Source organism: Henckelia pumila, chromosome 4, assembly GCF_033568475.1.
Source record: "Henckelia pumila isolate YLH828 chromosome 4, ASM3356847v2, whole genome shotgun sequence".
Taxonomy (NCBI): Eukaryota; Viridiplantae; Streptophyta; class Magnoliopsida; order Lamiales; family Gesneriaceae; genus Henckelia; species Henckelia pumila.
Genome location: NC_133123.1, coordinates 27,484,179 through 27,506,539, shown reverse-complemented (window position 1 = coordinate 27,506,539; position 22,361 = coordinate 27,484,179). Strand labels below are relative to the sequence as shown.

Genomic DNA, 22,361 nt, shown 5'->3' with positions numbered 1-22,361 from the left:
TAAAACCAATGGTTTTAACAATTCCTGTTTATGAGAAACCAGTGGTTTCTCTATAGCCCTAACAATTGGCCCTTGAATAGCAGCCCATAGTTGAGTTTGAGCTTGCATACATCCATTAATTCGATTAGATACTTTGCTCCGATCAGCTTGTTGTAACCTGCCAGCCATTTCAGCATTAATGACTAACTGGTTGTACTCGGTTTGAAGCAACCTAAGGTGTTCCCTGAGATGCCTCTACATTTTCATGATGGAATCCACGTCACTGCCTTCCATCTCTTGTTAAGAAATCTGCAAGAATATTTTCATGAGATTTAATAATAACAATATCAAAAATATAATTTTGACATAATGCTTGACATCTTAATAACCTAGCTTTCTCAGGTTTAGATTCAATCTTATTCCTAAGGAAAGCTTTTACCTGAGTGTTATCAACTTTCAAAGTGAATTTTTTAGCAAGTAAAAATAATGGTCATTTTTCAAAAGCCCTTTTGACTGCATAAAATTCTTTCTCGTTGATATGCCATCTGATGACCTCAGATTCTGAAAAGAGACCGCTACAGTATCTGCATGGTATTTCTCCATTCGGGGTGATCTTGGTAAGGACAGCTGCCCACCATTCGTCACTGGCATCTGTGAATAATACCAGATCATCTTCATCTAATGGTATAGCTATTTTCGGGAGATTCTTACATATCTCCTTTAATTGGTTTACCCCTTTAGTATGGTCATCAGTCCATATAAACCTGGCATCCCTCTTTAACAAAGAACTGAACACCTTTCTGTACATAGCAATGTTATTTATAAATATTCCTGCAAAATTAACTACTCCTATAAAACTCTGGAGTTGTTTTACATCTTTGAGTTTTCCACAATATGGGGTTGTAGAATTATTCCAGTTTCATCAATCTCAATACCAAGGAATTCAATTTTCCTTGTTGCTATGACTGCTTTCTTTTCAGATAAAACCAGTCCTTCTTGTTTACAAATTTTAGAGAAATCTCTAAATGTCTAACATGTTTGTTTATGTTTTTTGATGCTATAAGAATATCATCAATATAAACAAGCATAAAGTTGAAATAATCTTTAAAAATATTATACATCTTTCTTTGAAATATCTGGGGTGCATTAGCCAATCCCATATGCATAACTTCCCAAATATAATGTCCTTGTGGAGTAGAGAAGGCCGTGAATTTCTTACTGCCTTCTTCCATTCTTATCTGGTAGAATCCAGACTTACAATCAAATTTTGAGAACACTCTAGCATTTCGTACACAGCTAATTAGATGTTCTCTACTGGGTATGAAGTAGCCATCAAACTCCAGGATTTTATTAATACCTTGGTAATTAATTACTAACCTGGGTTTTCCTCTTTTTATTTCACCATGATTTCTGACCAGAAATCCTGGGCTGCTATATGGTGAAACTCCTTCTTTGATTAGACCAAGGTTCAAATGTTCCTTGATAATCATTCTCATATCCCTTTGATCTGTTATGTTCATCGGGATAGACTTATATCTGACGAATTCATACTCTTTGTCTTCCTTTAGAGTCAGACTGGCTTTGAGTTGATTTCTATCCCACCATGCCAAAGGATGCTCGTTGTAACTTTCTTTGAGCCTCTTTTTGACATCTTCAAGGGATACCTTATTCTTCAACTCTATATCTCTGTGATGTAGAGTTACCTTGAGAAGTTTCGTATCCTCTATTTGGAGTTCTTGTTCTGTTATTTTCAACATGGTCTCTTGACCGGCTAAATCGGTGTGATATAAATCTACTGGCAAGCGTACCAGGTCAAGTAATAGTAAAGTGGACAGAAAGTCCAAGTATCGATCCCACAGGGACTGTTGTCAATTCTCAAGATTTAATTATTTTACTTAATCTAGACAAAATAATAGAAAATATTTTGAATTAAATAAAATAAGAATATAAAATAAAAACTGCTTAAGAAATACGAATGAAAATAACTAAAGATAAAAATAATTAAAAAAAAAAGACAACCAAGACACACGTAGGTACCGAACAAATCACGTAACATGTAGTCGATTCAGGACTCAGATTTAATCTTAATTCACGGAAATTCTCCTAATTTGTTCAAAGGTCTATTTCTAGAACAATCAAACCTATTCAAATATTGATGAACTAATCTTTCTTAATTCTAATCAAATTTGAATGCATTAAATATTTATGAAAATTCAGTTTACACCCAAACCGCATAATGAAACCGAATTCTATTTCTAGTCAGTTTTACAATATGTTAATTATCAGAGTGATCAAAATCAAAACCTCCTCTGTACAAATTGGAATCGATTAACAAGCAAACAAATAACTGGCCAAGAAATTTGTAAGGCAAAGATAAATCTGATAATCAATAAACTCAATTAAGTCTAAAAAATCCCAAACAAACATCCAAGTTTTCTACATGAATTTGTTCGGCCCAATCACGCCGTCTTGGTTGAAAATAAACTACTCAATAATTAAAAATAATAATTCAAAAATAAAAATAAGAAGAAGAAAAGAAAGAAGAAATCTTCTCTCCCAAGCCTTGTAGCCGCCTCCTCTGTGTTCTGCGCGTTCTGGAGCTTCGGAACCCCCAAAAATATGTTATATCTTCTATATATATGGTCCGGAACGCCTACCAGTTAATTTCCCCTCAAAATAAGGATTTTTCGGAACACATATGACCCCCGAACATGCGCGCGCGCGCGCAGCACATAAAAACAGAGGTCTGATCACGAAACTCGCGCGCGCGCGAGCTTGATTCTCGCGCGCGCGCAGTACAAGTTTTCTGCACCGAGTGATGATTTTCAAAAATTCATATCTCAAGATCTAGCCGTCGGATTGAGCTGAAATTTGGACAGCAGCTTTAAAACATCGTGAAATTTAATCTGACTGGTGGAGATCGGATTTGGAGCTTTCTAAAATTAAATGTGATTTTTTGAACAAAGCTGGTCCGCAATTCACTCTTCAACAATATATTTTCCTACAAAATTAACCCAAGGAGTGAAATACACACACATGCACTAAAACACATAAAAACACATAAAAATAATATGAATGCATACAAAATAGACATAAAAATAACATGAAATAATGCATACAAAATGCACTTATCATCTCTCCAAACCTTCTTGGATCTTTCATTTTTGGGTGAAAAAGTTGTCATTTATCACCACGCTGGCTGCGAAATTTTATCGGCAATTGTCGATAAAAAACAACCTTGAGTCTTTGAATGATAATTTTATGATCACAAATTATTGTGAACATAAGCATTCTTGACTCATTGTCTTGTGTGTACTTCTTAAACATTTGTAAGAAGTTATTTTCCAATAGGATATCAGCTCCTGTATCATGGAAATAGATTGGTGGTGTCTTTACCTTGTACCAAGGTGTCTGACCTGCTCCTCCCATAAGGATTTCTGCTTGTTTTATTCCTTTACAAAGAATTAAAATTCTTCGAGAGAAATCTCGCCCAGCAATTTTTGGTAAATCTTCTTCACATTCCTCAGGGAAGACTCCTATTTTTGCTGTACAAATTCCTGCTCCCGAATCAATATAAGCCGCAAAGTATTCAGCCTTATATTGTTCATACAACATCCCTATCTTAATGTATATGGAGAAAGGACTTGTTGTCATTTCTTAAAGGGATTACTAAATGGCCCTGCCATTTTTATCAGCCTGTGTTGTAACTCAGTAATCCTATTAAGACTATTCGCCTTTAGTCTTCCTAAAGCTTCAGAAGGTAGAGTATGGTTACTCCTTTCTACCTCTTCAATGCATTCCAGTAAATCATGTTCATGACTTACTAATTTCAACAGTTGCTTCTTCCTCTGTTTGTGAACAGAGTTTTCGAATCTGATTAAGGGATTGTCCCTTATCCAATTCTCTTGATTTTCCATTTTGTAGAATTCTTATTGAATCCTCCAAGTCTTTTCTTTCGCCATGAACTCTATACCCTTTTCAAGGCGTTTCCATGGTTTATGATCATTCAGAAACTCTAGGCCAAGAATGAGCTGATTCACTTCTTTTCCTGGAATTCCACAGATTTGAACTTCCAATTCTCCAATATTTATCAAGCCTTGGTAAGTTCCCTTTTCATGTTGTTCTAAATAGTAAACCGAGTTACAAGGGAACTGGTTCCGATGACTTGTAATTTCGAATACTATTTTTACTTCTCTCCATCCTTCTGGAGATCTAAGTTTTCCAATTATAGAAAACTCCTTTTCTTCTGGTGGAATTTCTTGAATAGGAGACTTGTCCCATCTTCTACTTGTCATTCGGTTTCCTTGAAAAGATAACCTTCGAGGTTCTATTTTAAGGTCTATGTATAGAACCGATCTGTCTTGAATTTGAATGTCTGTTTCCTGAATTAGAGGAAACTCGATTCTTTCTGGGTATATTGCATGAGCAACTTTCCCAAAGATCTCTGGAATTTTAATGAACTCATTTCTAATAAATAATTCAGAATGGTGAGTATTAGAAAGAGCATATGAAATTTGATATGTAATAGAATATGGTCTATTACCGTCCTTCATTAGCCTTTTTTTCTTGAAGTTTTGATGCAACATCAAGGCTCGACTAAAGTCCCTGTCAGCTAAATTGTAGGATATTCTTGGATAAATAACTCCTACAATTTTTCCCGCACAAAGATTTCCTGAGATAGTACCCCGGACATCATCTTGAATATTCCCCATTCTTTTATCGCACACTACGATATCTATGGGTGAATCTATTCCTTCTTTAAAAGTTGCCTTAATCATTATTTGGATTGCTCCAATATGAATCCAAGACATCGTCTTTGCTACCTCACCTTTCAACTTTTGCAATTCCTCTCTTATTTCTTCAAAAGGAATTAACTGCATCTCTATTTGATTACTTGTTAACTCCATAGGGATTGCCATTTCCCTTCTGGATACTTTGTAAATCAAATTATGCCTTCTTTGTCTAAGCCCTAGGTTGCCTATGACTCTTTCTACTTGTCCTGCCGAAAATCCTTGCTACTTTTGTAACGTTGGATTTTCTCTCATAATTCTTTGGACTATGTTATGAGATATCGTGGTTTGGCTAAAGAATCCAGCCAAACTTTCATGTGTTTCATGCCGAAACACTTTCTCTTTACTCTGATTCTGATTCATCTTCATAAACTTCTTGACTAAATAATATCTCTTCTTCGTATATGCTTTCATCCGATGGGATATCCTCAAATTGATATACTTGGACTAGATCTTGAAAGAAGACTGCATCATCTATATCGGGTGTTGCTTCAAAGAGTTTAACTCCTTTTTTCTCGTTTTTTGGACAATTTGTAGATATATGTCCTCTTGCTCCACATGTCCAGCAGTTGCAATCCTTGAAACTTTCACTTGCTCTTGTATGAGTTCATCTGAAAGTTCTTCTTGATGGTGTTCTTCCCCTGCTTTGTGATGAGCTTGTTGCTGGGGATGTTCTTGTAGGTCCGCTCCTTTTTTCTGATCTATAAGATCTGGCCTTTTGTTTGGACCAAAATGGTCTTGGTTTCTAAGAACCTCTCATTCTTTTATTATAGGGATTACTTCTGAATTTTTTCCTTTTGAATCCCCGTGATCTGTTTCCAATGATCGTTGGAAGATCATTTTCTCTATAACATAAAGCTGTACGTTTATTTATACCCCTTATTTTCTTGTAGTTCTTCTGTAATGATGCCATATGGCACCATTCTGCCAATTTTCCTTTCAAAAAGGACGTGCGTCTTGTCAATGTATCAAGATAACCTGGAACGTATTCTTTAATCAGCATTTCTCTCTTGGGACTTGGCATTTTTGCGAAAAATAGCTGAATGGATACATTTTCTTCAACTCCTGAATTCCATCTGTATTTAGTGAATAACATAATGTATTCATCAACTAAGCATATATCATGTAACTCGAGGCTATACAGAGCTTGAGTATATCTTCTCTTTTTCTCTGTATCTTGATTGTTGAAATAGTCTACTCCTATGAATTGAACTTTAAATAGGATAACCATTCTTTCTCCAATCTCGCTGAGGGATTCTCCTGCTAAGATTGATTCCTTCGTTTCTGGCATAGTCATCTCCCATGCAATCTCGACAGATCCCATTAGACTCATTTCTAGAAGTTTAATGAATCCTTCTTTATTGAGATCTAATGTCCCTGCTGCAATTCTCATAGCTGACGTCCAATCATCTATAAGATCTTCTCTGTTTTTAAAGTCCTAAACATCAAGGTTTAACATAACCCCGTAAGGATGTATAGGATCTAAAACAGTTTTTCCGTAAGGAGTTTGATGAAGTGGGATTTTACTCCTTCTTGTTCTGGTTCCTGCTGGATGTGAATTTTCTCCAACCTGAAACTCACTATGTGATTCTTCAGTTTTAACCAGGGACGGACCTCTTTGAGGGGCTAGCCTAGGCTTCAGCCCAGGCTGGCCCCTCCCTTATACCCTATATATATATATATATGTATGTATTTATATTAATTAATATATACATTATATTATATTATATTAGATATATAATATTTGGGCTCAATATATATGTTAGATTGGGCTTTCTCATGTTATATGTGAGATTATAAATTGATATATATGATTCAAAGCAAATGATGTGTAGATTTTAAATCAGCAAATTGATCGGGTTTAAAAATTATGGGTTTTTTTTTATGATTTTACTTTAAAAATATTAAATCATGTCAATAAAAAAATTAATCGACTTATTTTTTAGTCAAAATGATACTTTATTTAAGGTGTCGAATATGTATAATTAATAATTTAGCTCAAATGATAATATATTACTATATATAGTTTTAATCAATTATCATAGTACTGTATATTTATGATCTGGCTATATATTTGTGTATCAATTTTGAGTTTCATATTATATATATATATATATATGTATGTATGTATATTTTTAATACTTCGATTTTTATCAAATAAATTTTTAGCCCCCCTAGAAAAAAATCCTGGTTTTGTCCCTGGTTTTAACCCCATATCTTGGGGGATTCCCTATGGGTTGTTCGCTCTCAGGGGAATTCATCTTTAGATATACTACTTTGTCGCAAAAGAATCCGCAAGATCTTGTAGATCCTCGAAATTTAATATTTTTAAAGTAGTCATCAGATAGTGTTTTTCTCTGATACTGCTTTTATAAGATTAATCATCCTTTCATCATCAGTTAAAGGTTTTTGAACCATTTTGGTTTTACCTTTCTGATGTAACAGAGGTTCAGTACCAAATGAGAGTGATAACCTTCCTCCTGTATTTCCTTTTCTAGAACCAGAAGTATGTTCTAGATTTATGATTTTATTTTGAAGATCCTTTAGAGTTTCAAGAATTTCTTCTTGTTTCTTAAGGATTTCTTCAATTTTTCGAGGTATTTCATATAGCTGATTGCTATAATATTGTACCGTCTTTTGAATTTCTCTAAGATCTCCGGAGAGTTTAGAGGAATCTGGGTGATTTCTAAAAATTGAGAATTAGAAATCATCTTTCTTACTCTCTTCAAAATTGAGAGCATTGGTCACCACGTAATCTATTGTGAATAGATTAGCTTGTTTATAGGATTTCATACAAATGAAATCCCCTTGATTCAAACCTTCGTTTGAAATCATTTTTATGAAAAATCTTCTCCTCAACAAAGAAAAGTGTGAGTTAACGAATAATATAAAGTCTGAATAATTAACCTAAAGCTTTGATACCATTTTTGCGGATAAATCTCTTACTGTAAAATGAGCACGAAATCACCAGATCCAAGCATAAAATCCTTAAATTTTAAGCATACATCCTATAGATTTCTAGCACAGATTAGCACCAATCTAGTACAAGATTTAAACATTAAAATATTCAAGTTTGGTGGTCCTAGGGAGTTATTGTAAAGAATCTTTTGCCTAGGGAGTTACAATAAAGTTGGAATGAGTATTAGGAATTTTAAGGCAATTCACTCTTATTATATTCTATTTTTATTTATTTATTTTCACTTTTCTCAACATAGAAAAATCTCTAAATTAATAATTTTCTAAAATAATTTTTTTTTTCAGTCACGTCTTAAGTTAATTTATTAAATCAATAATTTTAATAAATTAATAAGATAATAAATTTTCGAAAAAATTTATACAAATATATGATTCCATCAATATCATCAATCAATAATTCTTTAAAATTATAAAATATAATAGGTCAAGTTAGTAAAATATGATTCCATTGTTAATTGTTATTGTAACTTTTTAGTTTTTAATATTTTATTTTTTATATAAATCACCGAATAAAAAACCTCACATCACATGCATGATTTTGTGAAATTGTTTAAATGTAAAAATTTTAAACGTTTGGCAATTTTTAGACACCATAATCTCACGTTTACTCAAGTTATACAATAATTCGAACTAATTCATTATAAAGTACAATTGAAATTATAAAATTATCCTCACATTTTATTTGGAGTTTTTTTTTTTCAAAAGTATATCTAAGATAATTTTTTAATTATAAATGCAATTATAAATGAACCAAAAAATGCACGGGATTAAAATCGATGGAATATTATGTAATCGACCACTGCAAATTAATATACCAACAATGTCTTAAACAGCAAAATCCTGATCAGTTCTTGACAAAAATTTCCAATCTTGCATTCATGATTATAAGATTTCATAGACAGAAATGAGTTTGATCAGATTCTTGCACGAAGGGAGGCTTGGTTGGAGCAGGCAAAATCAAATCCTTTGTAGCAAGAAACTCGACCACTTTCCCCATCGTCGGGCGCAAATCTGGCGAATCTTGAGTACACAACAGAGCAATCTCAATAATTCTTTGCGCCTCATTCAAATCTTCAATGTCAAGCGTTGAATCTATTATACTTTCCACCTTACCCATTTGATAACGCCTCCATGCCTGCATTATTTTCCAAGTAACCTTATAAATGTATGAACCAAATCATATGATAAAGAAGCGCGGTTTTTATGATGTTTGAATGATTATATTACCATGGTGACTAGCGTGTCTAGGCTGTCATCATGCTTATATTGGTTGTTCCGTTCGCCACTCATTATTTCGAGTACAAGAACTCCGTAGCTATACACGTCTAGTTTCTCGGTTAATCGCCCTTCGATAAGGTATTCAGGTGACATGTATCCGCTGCAAACTCATATATGACAAGTCATTTCAAAAGAGAAATAAGTAAGGTAAGGAAAAGAAAAGAAAGGAAAATGGAGAAGCTTACAATGTGCCTGCAATAGTGGGGATTCCCTCTATTTGATCTGTTGAATTGAATCTTGCTAGAACGGAATCTGCAATCTTTGTTCTTAGCAATTAATGTCTAACAAACTGTTACTTGCTTTATGTCTCCATGAATGATTTGGACCTGGAAATCTTGATGCATGTATTGAAAACCTTCTGCAGTTCCTCTTATTATTCCAAGCCTTTTCTTCCAAAGTTAATTCCTTCTTTCTCTCTTGATCTTTGTTCCATTTGCATCATAGACAAGGTTAGAGTAATCAATACAAGGAAAACAACCTTTTTCTTTGTTCCTTTCCCCCAAAGAAGATATTGAGTAAACATTATATAATTCAATTGGCAAGCCCTATATTGTCTATCTCATTGCTTATTTCTTGATTTCGAGTGTTTTCTGTTAGAAACAGATTCTTTACGGCGATTTCTCGGCCATCCTGTAAGGTACCCTAATACCTCAAGGAAACAGAGGAAATGAGTGCATTATCTGATACACCAGAGCAAAGGGTAATTATCAATTTCACTAGGTCCACCTTGGCCAATCTTGTGGGATTCATTGATGTTTTCCGTAGATTTTCTAATGTTGAGTATTTGAATTGCAAACTTCTGTTTTATGACATCTGATACAATCTGCAGTTCATTAGAGCAAATGATTCTTTGAGAATTTTACAGATTAAATTTGTTTGACAAGGTTATAGCTTAAAAGAACCAAGAGATGACAGCTAAAAAATTCCAACCTAGCTAACATATATATTAGTTGCTACAGACCAACTTGTTGTTTCTCGTGTTCTTAGAATCGCTTCTCACAAATAGTTTGTAGACACAAATATCCTACGAGAATAGCTGTGAGGCATATCCCAACCGATCCGATAATTGTTGAAAGAAAAAAGAAAACAGTATCTCCATATAAAGTTTGAAGCATAAGATCGGCCTTTGATGCCATAAATGGATGAACAGAAGCAATATCTAAACTGAGCGCAACTAACCTGTACTTGAGTAGGAGTCTGGCCTATTAACAAAATCAGAATCCGAGTAATGTAAATTGCAAACTGGCATGTAGAACTCGTGCTTCAATTGAGGGCAAGCGTATTAAGATCCTTATTGTAGCATTTGTCAAGCTAGCATTCACAGCATCTCCAGCAATTATCCATTCCGTATGCGGATACTAAGCCTTCTGATATTTCTTTTCCCTTCAGCATACCCTCGGTTTTCCGGTGGCTTCTGCACTAACTTATCCATCCATCATTCGAGTCGCAAGATTCTTCAATGTCTGACTACGCATGTCCTTAAATATCGCTGCATCTCGTCTTTAATTAGGGAAGGGATGATATACAAGGAAAGTTGAAAAACAATCATATTACCAGATCATGAAAGAAGAGGAAAAGGAAGCAAAAATTAGTCCATTTGAAGTATTTGGATATTATGACAGAATTCTTCGAAAAATCCAAGAACAATAAAGGGTGATGCAGAAATCACGTCATCTTTATAATAACGGTTCATGAAAAAAGCTATTATTGTTTTCGACCCTTATGAGGCAACCATTATAGTATACACGGGCGCTGATATGAGGAATGTAACCTGGAATCTGCGTTGTAATGGAGGTAAAGCAAGGTTCGCATTCTTCTGTTGACAAATCCTCCATGCATTGAGCCGGAACAAACACGGGGTTGGGGCCAATGCCCGCTGGCTAACCATTACATCTTGCATTGGAATTCACGCCCTGTTTTGCTTTATCAACAAGCTGAAGTCGAGGATCTGCCATTGTTGCAAGTTGCATCAAAATCAATAAAATAACGGTGATCGACAGTTCCAAGGATGATGCGTCACTCATTAGTGAGCAAATTAAATTAGGGATGATCGATAAAGGTCTTTCGTGTAACAAAGAGAGGTAAAAAATATGGTCGGCCATTGATAATTGGCGACGAGGATGCCATTTTTGTCATTTCTTGTGCGAATTCAGTAGATACTGTATACTTGGATAATATTTTGGTGGCGTTCTCTCTTTCCAACTTCTGACACGTTTTCTGGGTGGAAGAGAATGCATATGCGAGTACGCATTGGCTGAGCCTGCTTATTATTATTATTATTACTTTTTTGAAATAGAACTTCTGTTTATTATTATTATTATTAGGAGAAAAAAGTGTGGGCCGTCAGATTTATCCGGCTGTTTAAGGTTCCGATCGCCGCCGCTGTTCATTTCCTTCCGTTAGAACAATCTCTTGTTAGTCCCCTCCTCCATGCGCCTCTCTATGCTCACCTCACCCTGTTAAATGCATACACTGATCACTGGCTTATTTCTGCTGTCAGGTTTCGGAAGATCCGATCTTTTCAAGGCGTGGATAAATTGGAAGCTGTAAACTCTTCGGAGCTGTGTACCGCTCAGAAATTAGATTGATTTAGGTAGTGTTTGCAGATGTTTAAGAAAAGTAATTATGGATCTTTCTACTTTGTAAAGGAAAAATCCATAAATTTGCAAACACTACCTTAGTTCACTTTTAAAGGTTTTACTTTGTGGATAAAGGTGTCATACCATTGTTGAATTATAGGCATCTGTTGAAAATCTGAAACTGTTGGTTTTCCTCACATGATGCAGGTTTTTCGGTCTGGAAATATGGTTGTCTATGGGGTTCTTGGATCCATTATCCTTTGGCCAACGATTTCTTATTGTTCGGAAAGTGAGTAGCAAGTTTTTTGTTAAATGTGTAGGTTATTGTTATTTGCTGTGTCGTGGCACTGAGTTGGTGAAATTTTGTTTCTCATTTTGTAGGTTTCTATCCACTGACTGATCATCCTGATTGGATTTCAATTGATTCACCTACTCGCGAAAAAGTGGATGGAATTATTGCTTTGATTACGAAAGTGCCGTTTTTCCTCGTCTGGCTGAATTGGGGACAGAGTCACCCTCTCGCTCCTCTGGCTAAAGTTACTCTTTTTGTCTTTGTAACAACAAAGCCATTCCCTTCCTCGGTTTACTTAGTTCTTGATCGGGTAATTAGCACTCATTTGGTTGCCTGTATGGAGTTGTGCATTTTCAGTAGATATTATGAGTATTTTCCCTTAATGTTCAGGTTTCATAATCTCATAGCTTTTGCCTCGTTTTTCCCTTTTTACCGATTAAACTTTTCAGTTGCGGCACCAGATTACGAGCCAACAACCGTTCTACAGATTCAAGGACTCAACTATTTCGTACAATACTCGTCCTTGTACATTCCCTTACATTGCCTTTGGATGAATGTAAATGGATTTCAAATTAATTTTATTGTTCAGTGAAGCAAGAAGTTAAACTTCAAATCCACACTTTAGATTTTATATAGTATTGCATAACATCAGAATGTATAATTTGAAACCACAATATTGTATTACTTATGGGTAAATAAACAAGGTGTTTAATATTTGATCTATTGCTTCATTGTAAACAATTGAAATTCATGGATTTCAAATCCATCTCCTAAGTGCAACCTCACCGAATTTAATGTAGAATTTCGGGTGAAGAAAATACTACAATCCCAGTATTTGTTTTTTTGAGTTTTTTTTGTTTTTTTTTTGTTTTTGTTTTTTTGACATCTTTCTTCCCATGTATTTTTCAGCCACCCACAGGCACAGAGGGTTGAAGTTGAAGATTACACGTTCTTACGTAGAGTTGAAATTAAAGACGGAAAACTCGAGCTGATCGGAATCTTTTGTTGTTGGTGGATCTTGTCTTTGTCTTCGCACAAGTAAGTTTTCTCTTTGATGCATGGGAAGAACTAAATTCTCTAGTTGATTTAGATTTGCTGCCGGTACATGTTAAATGCTGAGACAAGCGTCAAGCAGTAGTTTTTGAACTCGTATATATATATATATATATTTTTAAAGTGCGGTTCTCTAATATGCCGCCCGAGCGCGACCTGCTCGGGTTGGCACAATAAGGGCCTCGCTCGAGCGGCCAAAAGTGCAGCTCGGTATAATGTTTTAAAGATTTAAAGCATTGTTTCCCAGCGATATTTATTAGGTACCAAAAATGTGAAAATCTTTGAACAAGTTACTTTGTAACCTGATCCATCCCATGGTACCACAAAACCAATACACTTGGTACCGTTTGGTACATGACATGAAAGTGAGATGATACACAAATTTTTACTCATCTCATGTTCTCTCTATTTTTTTATTAACTCAATGATATCTCATGGCCCGGTATAACATTAAATGTTCTTGAGCAAAATCTTGGTTCAACCGAAATGAGAAAAATATCTGCTAATTTTTTCCCCTAAAGAAGTTGGGGCTTACGTTAAATGGTTTTCTCTTGCCCTCTTGGGCTTTTCTTTAAATGTTGGTACATGGCCTAGTTTAGGAAACCTAAACTAAGTCTGACCTCAAATGATGCTAATTTTCTAATGGGATATTTGATAGGAAATGGAATCTGAACAACTCGACTCTGCTCAAGATTAAAGAAATTCTTAAATTTTTTTGATTTTATTATTATCACAGTTTTAATAAGAATTAATGAATTAGTCTCCAGAATCATTTAAAAAATTAGTTAATTAAGTTACAAGCCTAGTTAATCGATTTTTATTGGTTCGGTTTTTCCGATTTTAATATATTTGTCATGCTCGGTAACCTTTAGGTAGTGTTTAAGAGAGTTTATAGGAAACATTTCACAGCTTTTTCTTAACAAATTTTCAAAATTTTGTTTAGAAAAAGTTGAAAAAGCTTCCTAAAAACTCTACAAAATACTACCTAACAGTGTTGATGATTGAGGATAACGGGTGAGTTGATAAGCAATTTAGTGCATTTGCATTTTGAGAAACCCATGCTGTGAAGCTTTTTGTACTTCTTGGGAGTCTCAACACTAAAAGCATAACAAGCACAAAAATCGACCTTTTTTGAACTCATAGCACGATGGCCAAATCTATTGTAGTTATGAAAATTGAAACACTTAGGTGGTGTTTGTTAAGTGTTTTCAACAAGCTTTTATTAAGAAATTTTTTGAACTCAGAGCTTTTATTAAGTATTTTTCAGTTTTTCTTAAAATTTTGTTAAGAAAAAGTTGAAAAGTGTTTCCAACAAGCTTTTTCAAGCGCTTGCTGACCGAGATAAGAAATCGAAGGATGATTATAGTCGAGTGGCCAGTGATTTTCAACCAAATTTTAGGGAAAATGTTGGTGAATTATAATATGTTATTGGGGTAAAATCCAGAAAAAAACAAAAAGCAATTTTAGGTGACTGATTCAGAAGCGATGGTGATAAACTTTCCACGGATTTGAGAGGAAAAAAACAAGAAGTGTAAGCAAGGATGCGTTAGTGATTTTAGGGGAAGCAGAGAGATTAAAATGCAAAAAATATTTGAAGAGAAGATGATCTCACGTGATTTGCATATGCAATTTGGGGTATTTGGGATTTTGCACCTTTGATTGGGACTATATATATATATATATATATATCTTATTATCATTTTATTATAGTATAAACATTAACTAGCTTTCAATTAATTATTTAAGTTTGATTTTAAATTATCATTATATCTTAAATTCTTAATATAATTTTAATAAAACCAAAAGTATTATGCAAATTAGTCATTGGCTTCTTATTTTTTAGCCCGTTAGATGTTCTATTATTACCAAATAAAATTAATTTCTGTTTTTTTTTTTTTACCTTTTTCTCTAATATTTAGAAAATGCCAATCAATTTGTAAAATTGATATATTTTGCGTTATGTGATTATTTGTTTTGGAAAACATTTTTTTTGTATTTTGAAAATTTTTCAATTTCATTTATTTATTTTTGTTTTTGTTAAAAAAAACGGATGTACTAACACAATGGGCGCATGGGAATATTAATATATATAAAATATCAATTATAGCATGAAATAAATTAATTATATTAAAAATAAATAAATTTAGATATGTCGAATAGAGGAGAGTTATCAAGATTTAACTAAACAACTATTTACATAAATTTCATTTCACTAGCAAAATTTTTAAACCACAATTAGGAACAAAGTAACACAGTCAAAAGTAGGATTTATTTAACTAAATAACCTTCGTTTGACTATGATTTGGAAATATAACCTTCTCAATTTTTTTCCTTTATGTTGTTTTTGCATTTCCTTTGTATTTGAAGCTCATTTTGCAAATTTTTTTTGAAAAAAAGTCATAAATAAAAAAATTTGGTTGACCAAGGTCATTTTTCAAACTCGTAAGTCTCAACGTGGTTTTAACCCTATTCTTCATTTTCCACTGCAAATTGCTGAAAACCCAACGAAGTAGCGGGCTATTCCGGAAGAGTAAACCACGGGTTGAAGGTCAGTACCGCCTATGGAATTGATTTTGATTTCTTTTGGAATTACTAACTTCGATTCCTTCTAACATTAATTATATAAAACTTGGAAAATTCTGGAATGCCTTTGGTTTTTGTTACAAATCTGTTTATGTAGTTAGCGATCTATGGTCTTTGATGTAGTGCATATGAATAATCTGTGATTACTCGAGGTGTATAATGATTAAGCGATGTGAAATGTAATCCTTCATACTTTGGAATAACCTGCGATGTCCTCTCTCTCTCTCTCTCTTTTTTCTTTACTAATTTTTCGGTGGGTGGAGCGATCTATCCTTCTACAATTGGTTTTCATTTTTTTTAAAATTTTAGTTTTATCCTTGTTTTATATAGTTTTATCCTTGTTTTATAGTCACCTCTTCCTCGAACCTTCATGACAAGTCAGACACAACAAGAAATTTTGGGTAAGTTTTACATGTTTAGGTTTTCTGTCTGTGGTTCTGTACTAACGTAATATCATCCTAGGTTTTCTAAATGATGATGAAAAACTCGTCACTATCAGAGAGTCGACCAGGATCTCTTATGAGAACTGGATGACTGGATTCAATCAAACATGTGGCTATTTGGACGGACCGACAAAGGAAACGCTATGCAGAAGTTTCAACACCCTATATCGACATATGAGATATGGCGAGAGAATTGGTATATATTTTTAATTAATGAGTTTTATATATGTTGTATTATACTCTAATTCTTTTGCTTTGCAGTGTTGTGTTCACACAATTCAGAACGAAACTTCAGACTTGTAAAAGTTAAAGTTGTTACTGAACAGGAAGAGGTAATATATATATAATATATGTTATCATGTACAACATAACTTGGTGCACTTTCTCTTTTATATGATCCAAAAGCTTCCACGTCACCACATTACCCAAAAGCTTTCATGCAAGCTACCTCTAGCTAATGCAAACATAAAAGGTCCCTTGAAAGAATGCTATTGCATGAATACATTGATTTTTGCATTTTCATTGAAGCTTATGATTGCTAATGACTTTCCTCAAAATTGAAATATTACTTGTTTTATCAACTAATATAGAGCTGTTTTATTAACTATGTAAAAGTATAGTAACCAAATATCTCTCCAATCTATAAATTTTATTTAAAATTAAGATATAGCTTAAAATCAAACCATTCAGTTTCTTGTTAGCATTGAACTTAGAAAATAAATAGGATTGTATATTTAAAAGTTGGATGTATTTTTATGCACACACACATATTCTTGGTGACATTTATTGTTAGGCTTGTTATTAACATTCTATTTTTTTTACCATATTTTATCTAATGATATATTGTTATTATTTATTGTCTCGATTAATATCATCATTTCTTTGATGGGAAGAAGATAATTTGGATGATAACAATGGCCATCATCGTTTGAAGCCGCCATCCTCACAGTCTGACAGCGGCCCTCTTGATGCCTTCACCACCCTTCTTACATCCACTGTCGGGCCTTCCTTGACCACCTCCCACCCTGTTGCCACGGCGCAGTCTTCCTCGCCTCAGCTACATTTCCACCAGAGCCACACCCACCCTGCTGCTTCAACCAACCCCACTTTGATCTCAGTGTCACCACACCACCATCCCCCTGTATCAGCCCAGTCTTCCATGCTCATGCGCAGCCAGCGCCCTACCGTGCCCCCTTCTTCCGCATCCCAGCCACACCTTCCTCACCTTCAATTGGGCATCAGCCCAGCCACTACCAATCCAATTTCAAATCCAGAGTCCTCGCGTCAAATCCGTCGTCGCATACTGCCTCCTACCTTTTCTTCTGCTGCTACCGACCCACATTTGTTGACACTGTCCCACTTTTTTCACAGTCACCACCCCCCCCCCACCTCCCTGTCACTGCCACCATCTCGGCTTTTCTGCCGCCATCCACTCTAGCTCTAACTATACCATCCGGGTCTGCATTCTCTAGACCGATGCATCCACCTCTTGTGAGCATTTTCTTCGATGGCTTATGATTGCTAATGACTTTCCCTAAAGTTGAAATATTATCAACTAATATAGAGCTGTTTTATTAGCTATGTAAAAGTATAGTACCCAAATATATCAACTAATATAGAGCTGTTTTATTAACTATTAAAAAGTATAGTATCCAAATATCTCTCCACTCTAAATTTTTTATTTAAAATTAAGATATAGCTTAAAATCAAATCATTCAGTTTCTTGATAGCATTGACTTAGAAAATAAATTGGATTGTATATTTAAAAGTTGGATGTATTTTTATGCACACATATTCTTGGTGACATTTATTGTTAGGCTTGTTATTAACATTCTATTTTCTACCATATTTTATTCTAATGATATATTATCATTATTTATTGTTGCGATTAATATCATCATTTCTTTGATAGGAAGAAGATAATTTGGATGATAACAATGGACTTCGTCATTTGATGCCGCCATCCTCACATTCTGGCCGCAGCCCTCTTGATGCCTTCACCACCCTTCTTACATCCACTGTCGGGCCTTCCTTGACCACCTCCCACTCTGTTGCCACAGTGCAGTTTTCCTCGCCTCAGCTACATCTCCACCAGAGCCGCACCCAGCCTGCTACTTCAACCAACCCCACTATGTTCTTAGTGTCACCACGCCACCATCCCCCTGTATCAGCCCAGTCTTCCATGTTCCTGCGCAGCCAGCGCCTTACCGTGCCCCCTTCTTCTGCATCCCAGCCACACCTTCCTCACCTTCAATTGGGCATCATCCCAGCCCACTACCAATCCAATTTCAAATCCAGAGTCCTCGCGTCAAACCCGTCGTCGCATACTGCCTCGTACCTTTTCTTCTGCTGCTACCGACCCACATTCACTGTCCCACTTTCTCCACAGCCACCACACCCCCACCTCCCCTGTCACTGCCACCATCACGGCTTTTCTGCCGCCATCCACTCTAGCTCTAACCATCCCCTCCGGGTCTGCATTCTCTCGACCGATGCATCCACCAGCTGTGAGTATTATAAAGTTGCAAGTTTTTTTTTTATAAAGTTGCAAAACCTAATATGTGCGACTAAGTCAAACAATCTCATCTTTTAAGTCTTTATAAACCGTTTGTTCATTTCATTTTGCTGTAGACAGAAGATGAGATACTTGAGATCCTCGTTGAGCTAATCATCTTACATGCTTTTTTTAGAAAATAATCGCTATACAGATTTTCGGTTTGTGTTTTTATATAATGTTTGGTTTCTAATTTTCGTTTGTGTGGTGCAACAGGAAAGGGAAGGAGCAGCTGATTTGTCTTCGGAACTAAGGTAATTAATTTTTGGGTTGGGGTCATGAAAATGTTTGGATAGTTTTTAAAATCAACGAGTATTTCTTGTTTTAATCTGTCGTGTTCAAATCAGAAAAAGAATAGCAAAAATCGACAAAGACATGCAGAGGAAGCTTTCTGAAATTAAAAAGAAAAAGAAAGAGCTTGTTGCTTTCGATGCGGGCCTGGGTTTGTTGGCGAAGTTAGCGGTTTTGATTAAGTTGGTTCTATCAGAGTTACCCGTGCGTGGTGCGCCGTTGGTGGTGGAACCGGAGCAGGTGGAAAGAGGTGTACATAAGTTGTTGGGCAAGCATGTCCCCGTTGATAATGATGAAAGAACAGGTCTTCTTTACTCCACGATGAATGAATTACTAGAACTCGACTTCGTTCAGCAGGCTAATACAGTTCATTTTCAGGCATCAGAGGAGTAAGTATATGCATATTTAAATAATTCCATAAGGTTTATCATGCCTAACTCTTGTTTAATAAGAGTTAATGTTTGCTCTAGTGGATATGGTGAACAAATCATAGGAGAGATTGAAGAATTGTATAACGAGCTCCGGAGTTTGCAAAGTGAAAAAGATGCTGCGGTACGTGCATCCATGACATTTATTTATATTATTTTGAAGACATGATATGATTTCCATGACGCCAGAATGATTGTTTTCCTCTATTTTTTTTTTCTTTCTAACAATGATTGTTTACTTGTGTTTTTTTAACTCAGGAAGAACGGCTACGATCTTAAACATCCATGGTCGAGTACCACAATTCTGCTGACGTTTGGTTGCAGAAACCGAAATGAATTTTGTTTAGTCATTTCAGTCGAACTGCTTTTATATGTATCTATAAGGAGGTAAAAGGTGAAGAGTTGAGACCCACCACACTATTGAAATGACATTTAAAAATTCGGGCTAGATACATTCATCCTAGGTTTATCACAATTACAAATAACTGCTCCTTTTAACATTTTTACGCCCTCTCCACTAAAAAAAGTTTAATAAAAGGTTTTATAATTCAAATTTTTCTATAACATTCTAAAATTACTCTTCTTCAATATTACATGTACAAATTATAATCTCTAGTATTTTGATGATTATTTTTGTTAAGAAATTTTCAGCATTTTCAGATTAAATTAAAGTTTTAGTTTTCGACAAGAATACTTTTGGAGTTGCGCTTTAATTTTTTATCCGCCTGATAATATTTTCAAATAAATTATATATATAATTTTTTTGCTGAAAAAAATTATATGTAATCAAATTAAATATTAAAAACTATTTCATACTTTGAAATAAAATAATAGTATTTATAAAATAAAATTACTTAAGACGCAATTATATTTGATAATTATTATAATTAAAAATTTTCAAAATAAAAATTTCTATTTAATCTGAATAAATACGATCAAATTTTGTGTGATCAAACTAAAATAGTAAAAAAAAACATTTGACTTTAAAAAAAAACCATTGCATCTTAAAATTTTAAAAATAATGTCATTCGAATACAAATAATTAAGATGAATATTTTTTGGAAAAATAATTTTGAAAAATATTAAAATTTAAAACTCATATAAATAATATCGACAAAAAATATTTAAAATCTTTTATAACTTTTGGATTACATATACTAGCATTGGGCACTGTCTTGCGTGTGCAATGTAACATATAAATATTTGATGTCAATATTTTGATATTAATTCTATTGAAATGAAATTCAAATTTGATTTTGAATAAAAATGCAAATGCCAAATAAAAAAAATGTGGGAAAAAGGGTGAAATCATAAAGTGGCTGATGGATGGAAACATGATTTTTTGAAATTGAAAATTGTTAGTTTTATTGTAACGCTCGGAAATTTGTTTACTTAAATCTGTATGCATAACTAGAAAAAATAATTAAATTACATTTTAGAAAATAAGTCTTTATGTGAATTATGTGATTTTATTTGCATGATTTAAATATTATTTTTAGCATTTAACCCGCAGTTATGTTTTACCGATTTTTTAGAAATATTGTTTTTCGATTGCGTTGACGGGCCAGGGATGAACGAGGTAAAATAATTTTATTTTAAATATTTTTATGATAATTTTATGAGCCTTAAAATATTATTTTAAGGTATTATTTTTAGAAAATAATTGTTTTTATATAAAAATATATATGGAACAAATTTCACTAAAATAAGCTATTTTAAAAGCTTTTAAGGAGTTTTAAATATTATATAAAATAAAATTACGAAAATTACTCAGAAATTATTTAATTTTAAGAGTTATATTTTTATGTTAACATGATATATTATCTTCCAAAAATGTAAATAAATAAGATAATAACCAAATAATTATATCTAACTTATTTTCTTCAATCCTTCTTTCACGTAAAATCTACCCTAGCCGTCATATATCCCACACTCATCAGATTTCATACAATATCACACACAATTTTTGAAGATTATATCCTAATGAATTGTAGTTGTTCGTCCCCGTGTTTGTCGTACGCGTCGCGATCACGTTTTTTGCTTCGAAAATCAACCAAGACACGTTTGAATTATCTTCTTGGTCACCATTTAGGTCATAATATTCTGATCTTACATGAAATCCTTTGATATTGCATGTGTGTTCGATTTTTATGAACAATATGCAACCATGTTGAACCGTATACGTTCTTTTCCATGCTTTCTCACGTTTTTCTCGTTTTTCGATATGGTTCGGTCAAGGCTTCTGGTGCATGGCTAGGTGGGTGTGTTAGGGTCCCTAGGGTCAAGCTTGGTTGGGTTTTATGGTTTTAACAGGCTGGAAATGAAGCCTTTTTCTTCTGATGCACAACAGGTCTTAGATTGAGCAGTTTCAAAAAAATAGCTCATTCTTGGTCCACAGTGCGAGTGTAGGCTTGGTTCTAATTGGGTTAGAACCGCAAGACAGAGAGAAAGGTATTCCAGGTGGGTCTCCGGCCGGTGGTGGCCGGATATGGGTGGCCAAACGGCCTGAAGTGGCGGCTTGCGTTTTACGCGTGAGCAGGAACTAGTGTTAGATTGTTTTGGTTCGTTCTCCTTCTACAGGGCTCGGTTTGAGGTCAAATTTATTGTGTTAGAACGTCTAGATGTTGGATAAGTACCGACAGTGGTTTCACGACCAAAGATGGTCGGAGCAAGCGGCACAATCCAATTTTCTGAAGCCGCTTAGGGCTGCCGCAAGTTGGGCTTAGGGAAAAGAAGGCTAGGGTTGTGTCTTGTGTTTAGGTGGTCGGGCTTGGGGTTTAGGGTCGGGGTCGGGTCTAATATGTCACGGGTCAAGTTAGTTGGGTCAGGGTCCAGGTTGTATTTGTTGGGCTTGGGTATTTATTTTTAAGTAAATTATTAGCTCAAATGTTTAAATGGGCTTAAGTCTAAGTCGATTAAATAAATGGGGTACATGAGTTTTATTTAATTGGGCTTAAATAATTATTTAATTAAGTCCAATAATTTTTATGGGTCTATGACCCGTGAAAGTTATTGAGCCATGTTTTGGGCCCATTGGGCCAGTCTAGGTTGTTATTGAGCTTATGCTTCACTATTGGGTCAGATATGTTTTAATGAGCTTAAGTATATTATTAGG

The 22,361-nt window shown here is 34.4% G+C and overlaps 1 protein-coding gene and 1 long non-coding RNA gene across 6 annotated transcripts; one reads left to right on the top strand and one right to left on the bottom strand.

Annotated features, from left to right (window-relative positions):
- Positions 1-8,558: 8,558 nt before the first annotated feature.
- LOC140865419 (uncharacterized) lies at positions 8,559-11,204 on the bottom strand. 2 transcript variants are annotated; one of them, XR_012144589.1, is made up of 5 exons: positions 10,795-11,204; positions 10,203-10,523; positions 9,209-9,445; positions 8,973-9,123; positions 8,559-8,880 (listed from the first exon to the last, which is right to left on the bottom strand). It is a non-coding gene; the product is annotated as an uncharacterized lncRNA (long non-coding RNA). The 2 variants fall into 2 exon arrangements; XR_012144588.1 differs by having other exon boundaries at positions 10,203-11,204.
- A 26-nt stretch (positions 11,205-11,230) lies between these two features.
- On the top strand, positions 11,231-19,719 carry LOC140865418 (uncharacterized). 4 transcript variants are annotated; one of them, XM_073270059.1, is made up of 12 exons: positions 11,231-11,266; positions 11,348-11,437; positions 11,524-11,616; positions 11,810-11,891; positions 11,984-12,204; positions 12,344-12,402; positions 12,804-12,932; positions 15,458-15,495; positions 15,880-15,931; positions 15,993-16,169; positions 16,235-16,305; positions 17,886-18,465. In XM_073270059.1, the coding sequence occupies exons 4-10, from the start codon at positions 11,828-11,830 to the stop codon at positions 16,003-16,005; spliced, it is 576 nt and encodes a 191-aa protein (XP_073126160.1). In that variant the 5' UTR covers positions 11,231-11,266; positions 11,348-11,437; positions 11,524-11,616; positions 11,810-11,827; the 3' UTR covers positions 16,006-16,169; positions 16,235-16,305; positions 17,886-18,465. The 4 variants fall into 4 exon arrangements, with proteins under 4 accessions (XP_073126160.1, XP_073126162.1, XP_073126161.1 ...); XM_073270061.1 differs by having other exon boundaries at positions 11,524-11,717; XM_073270060.1 differs by lacking the exon at positions 11,231-11,266 and having other exon boundaries at positions 11,322-11,437.
- The last annotated feature ends 2,642 nt before the right edge of the window (positions 19,720-22,361 follow it).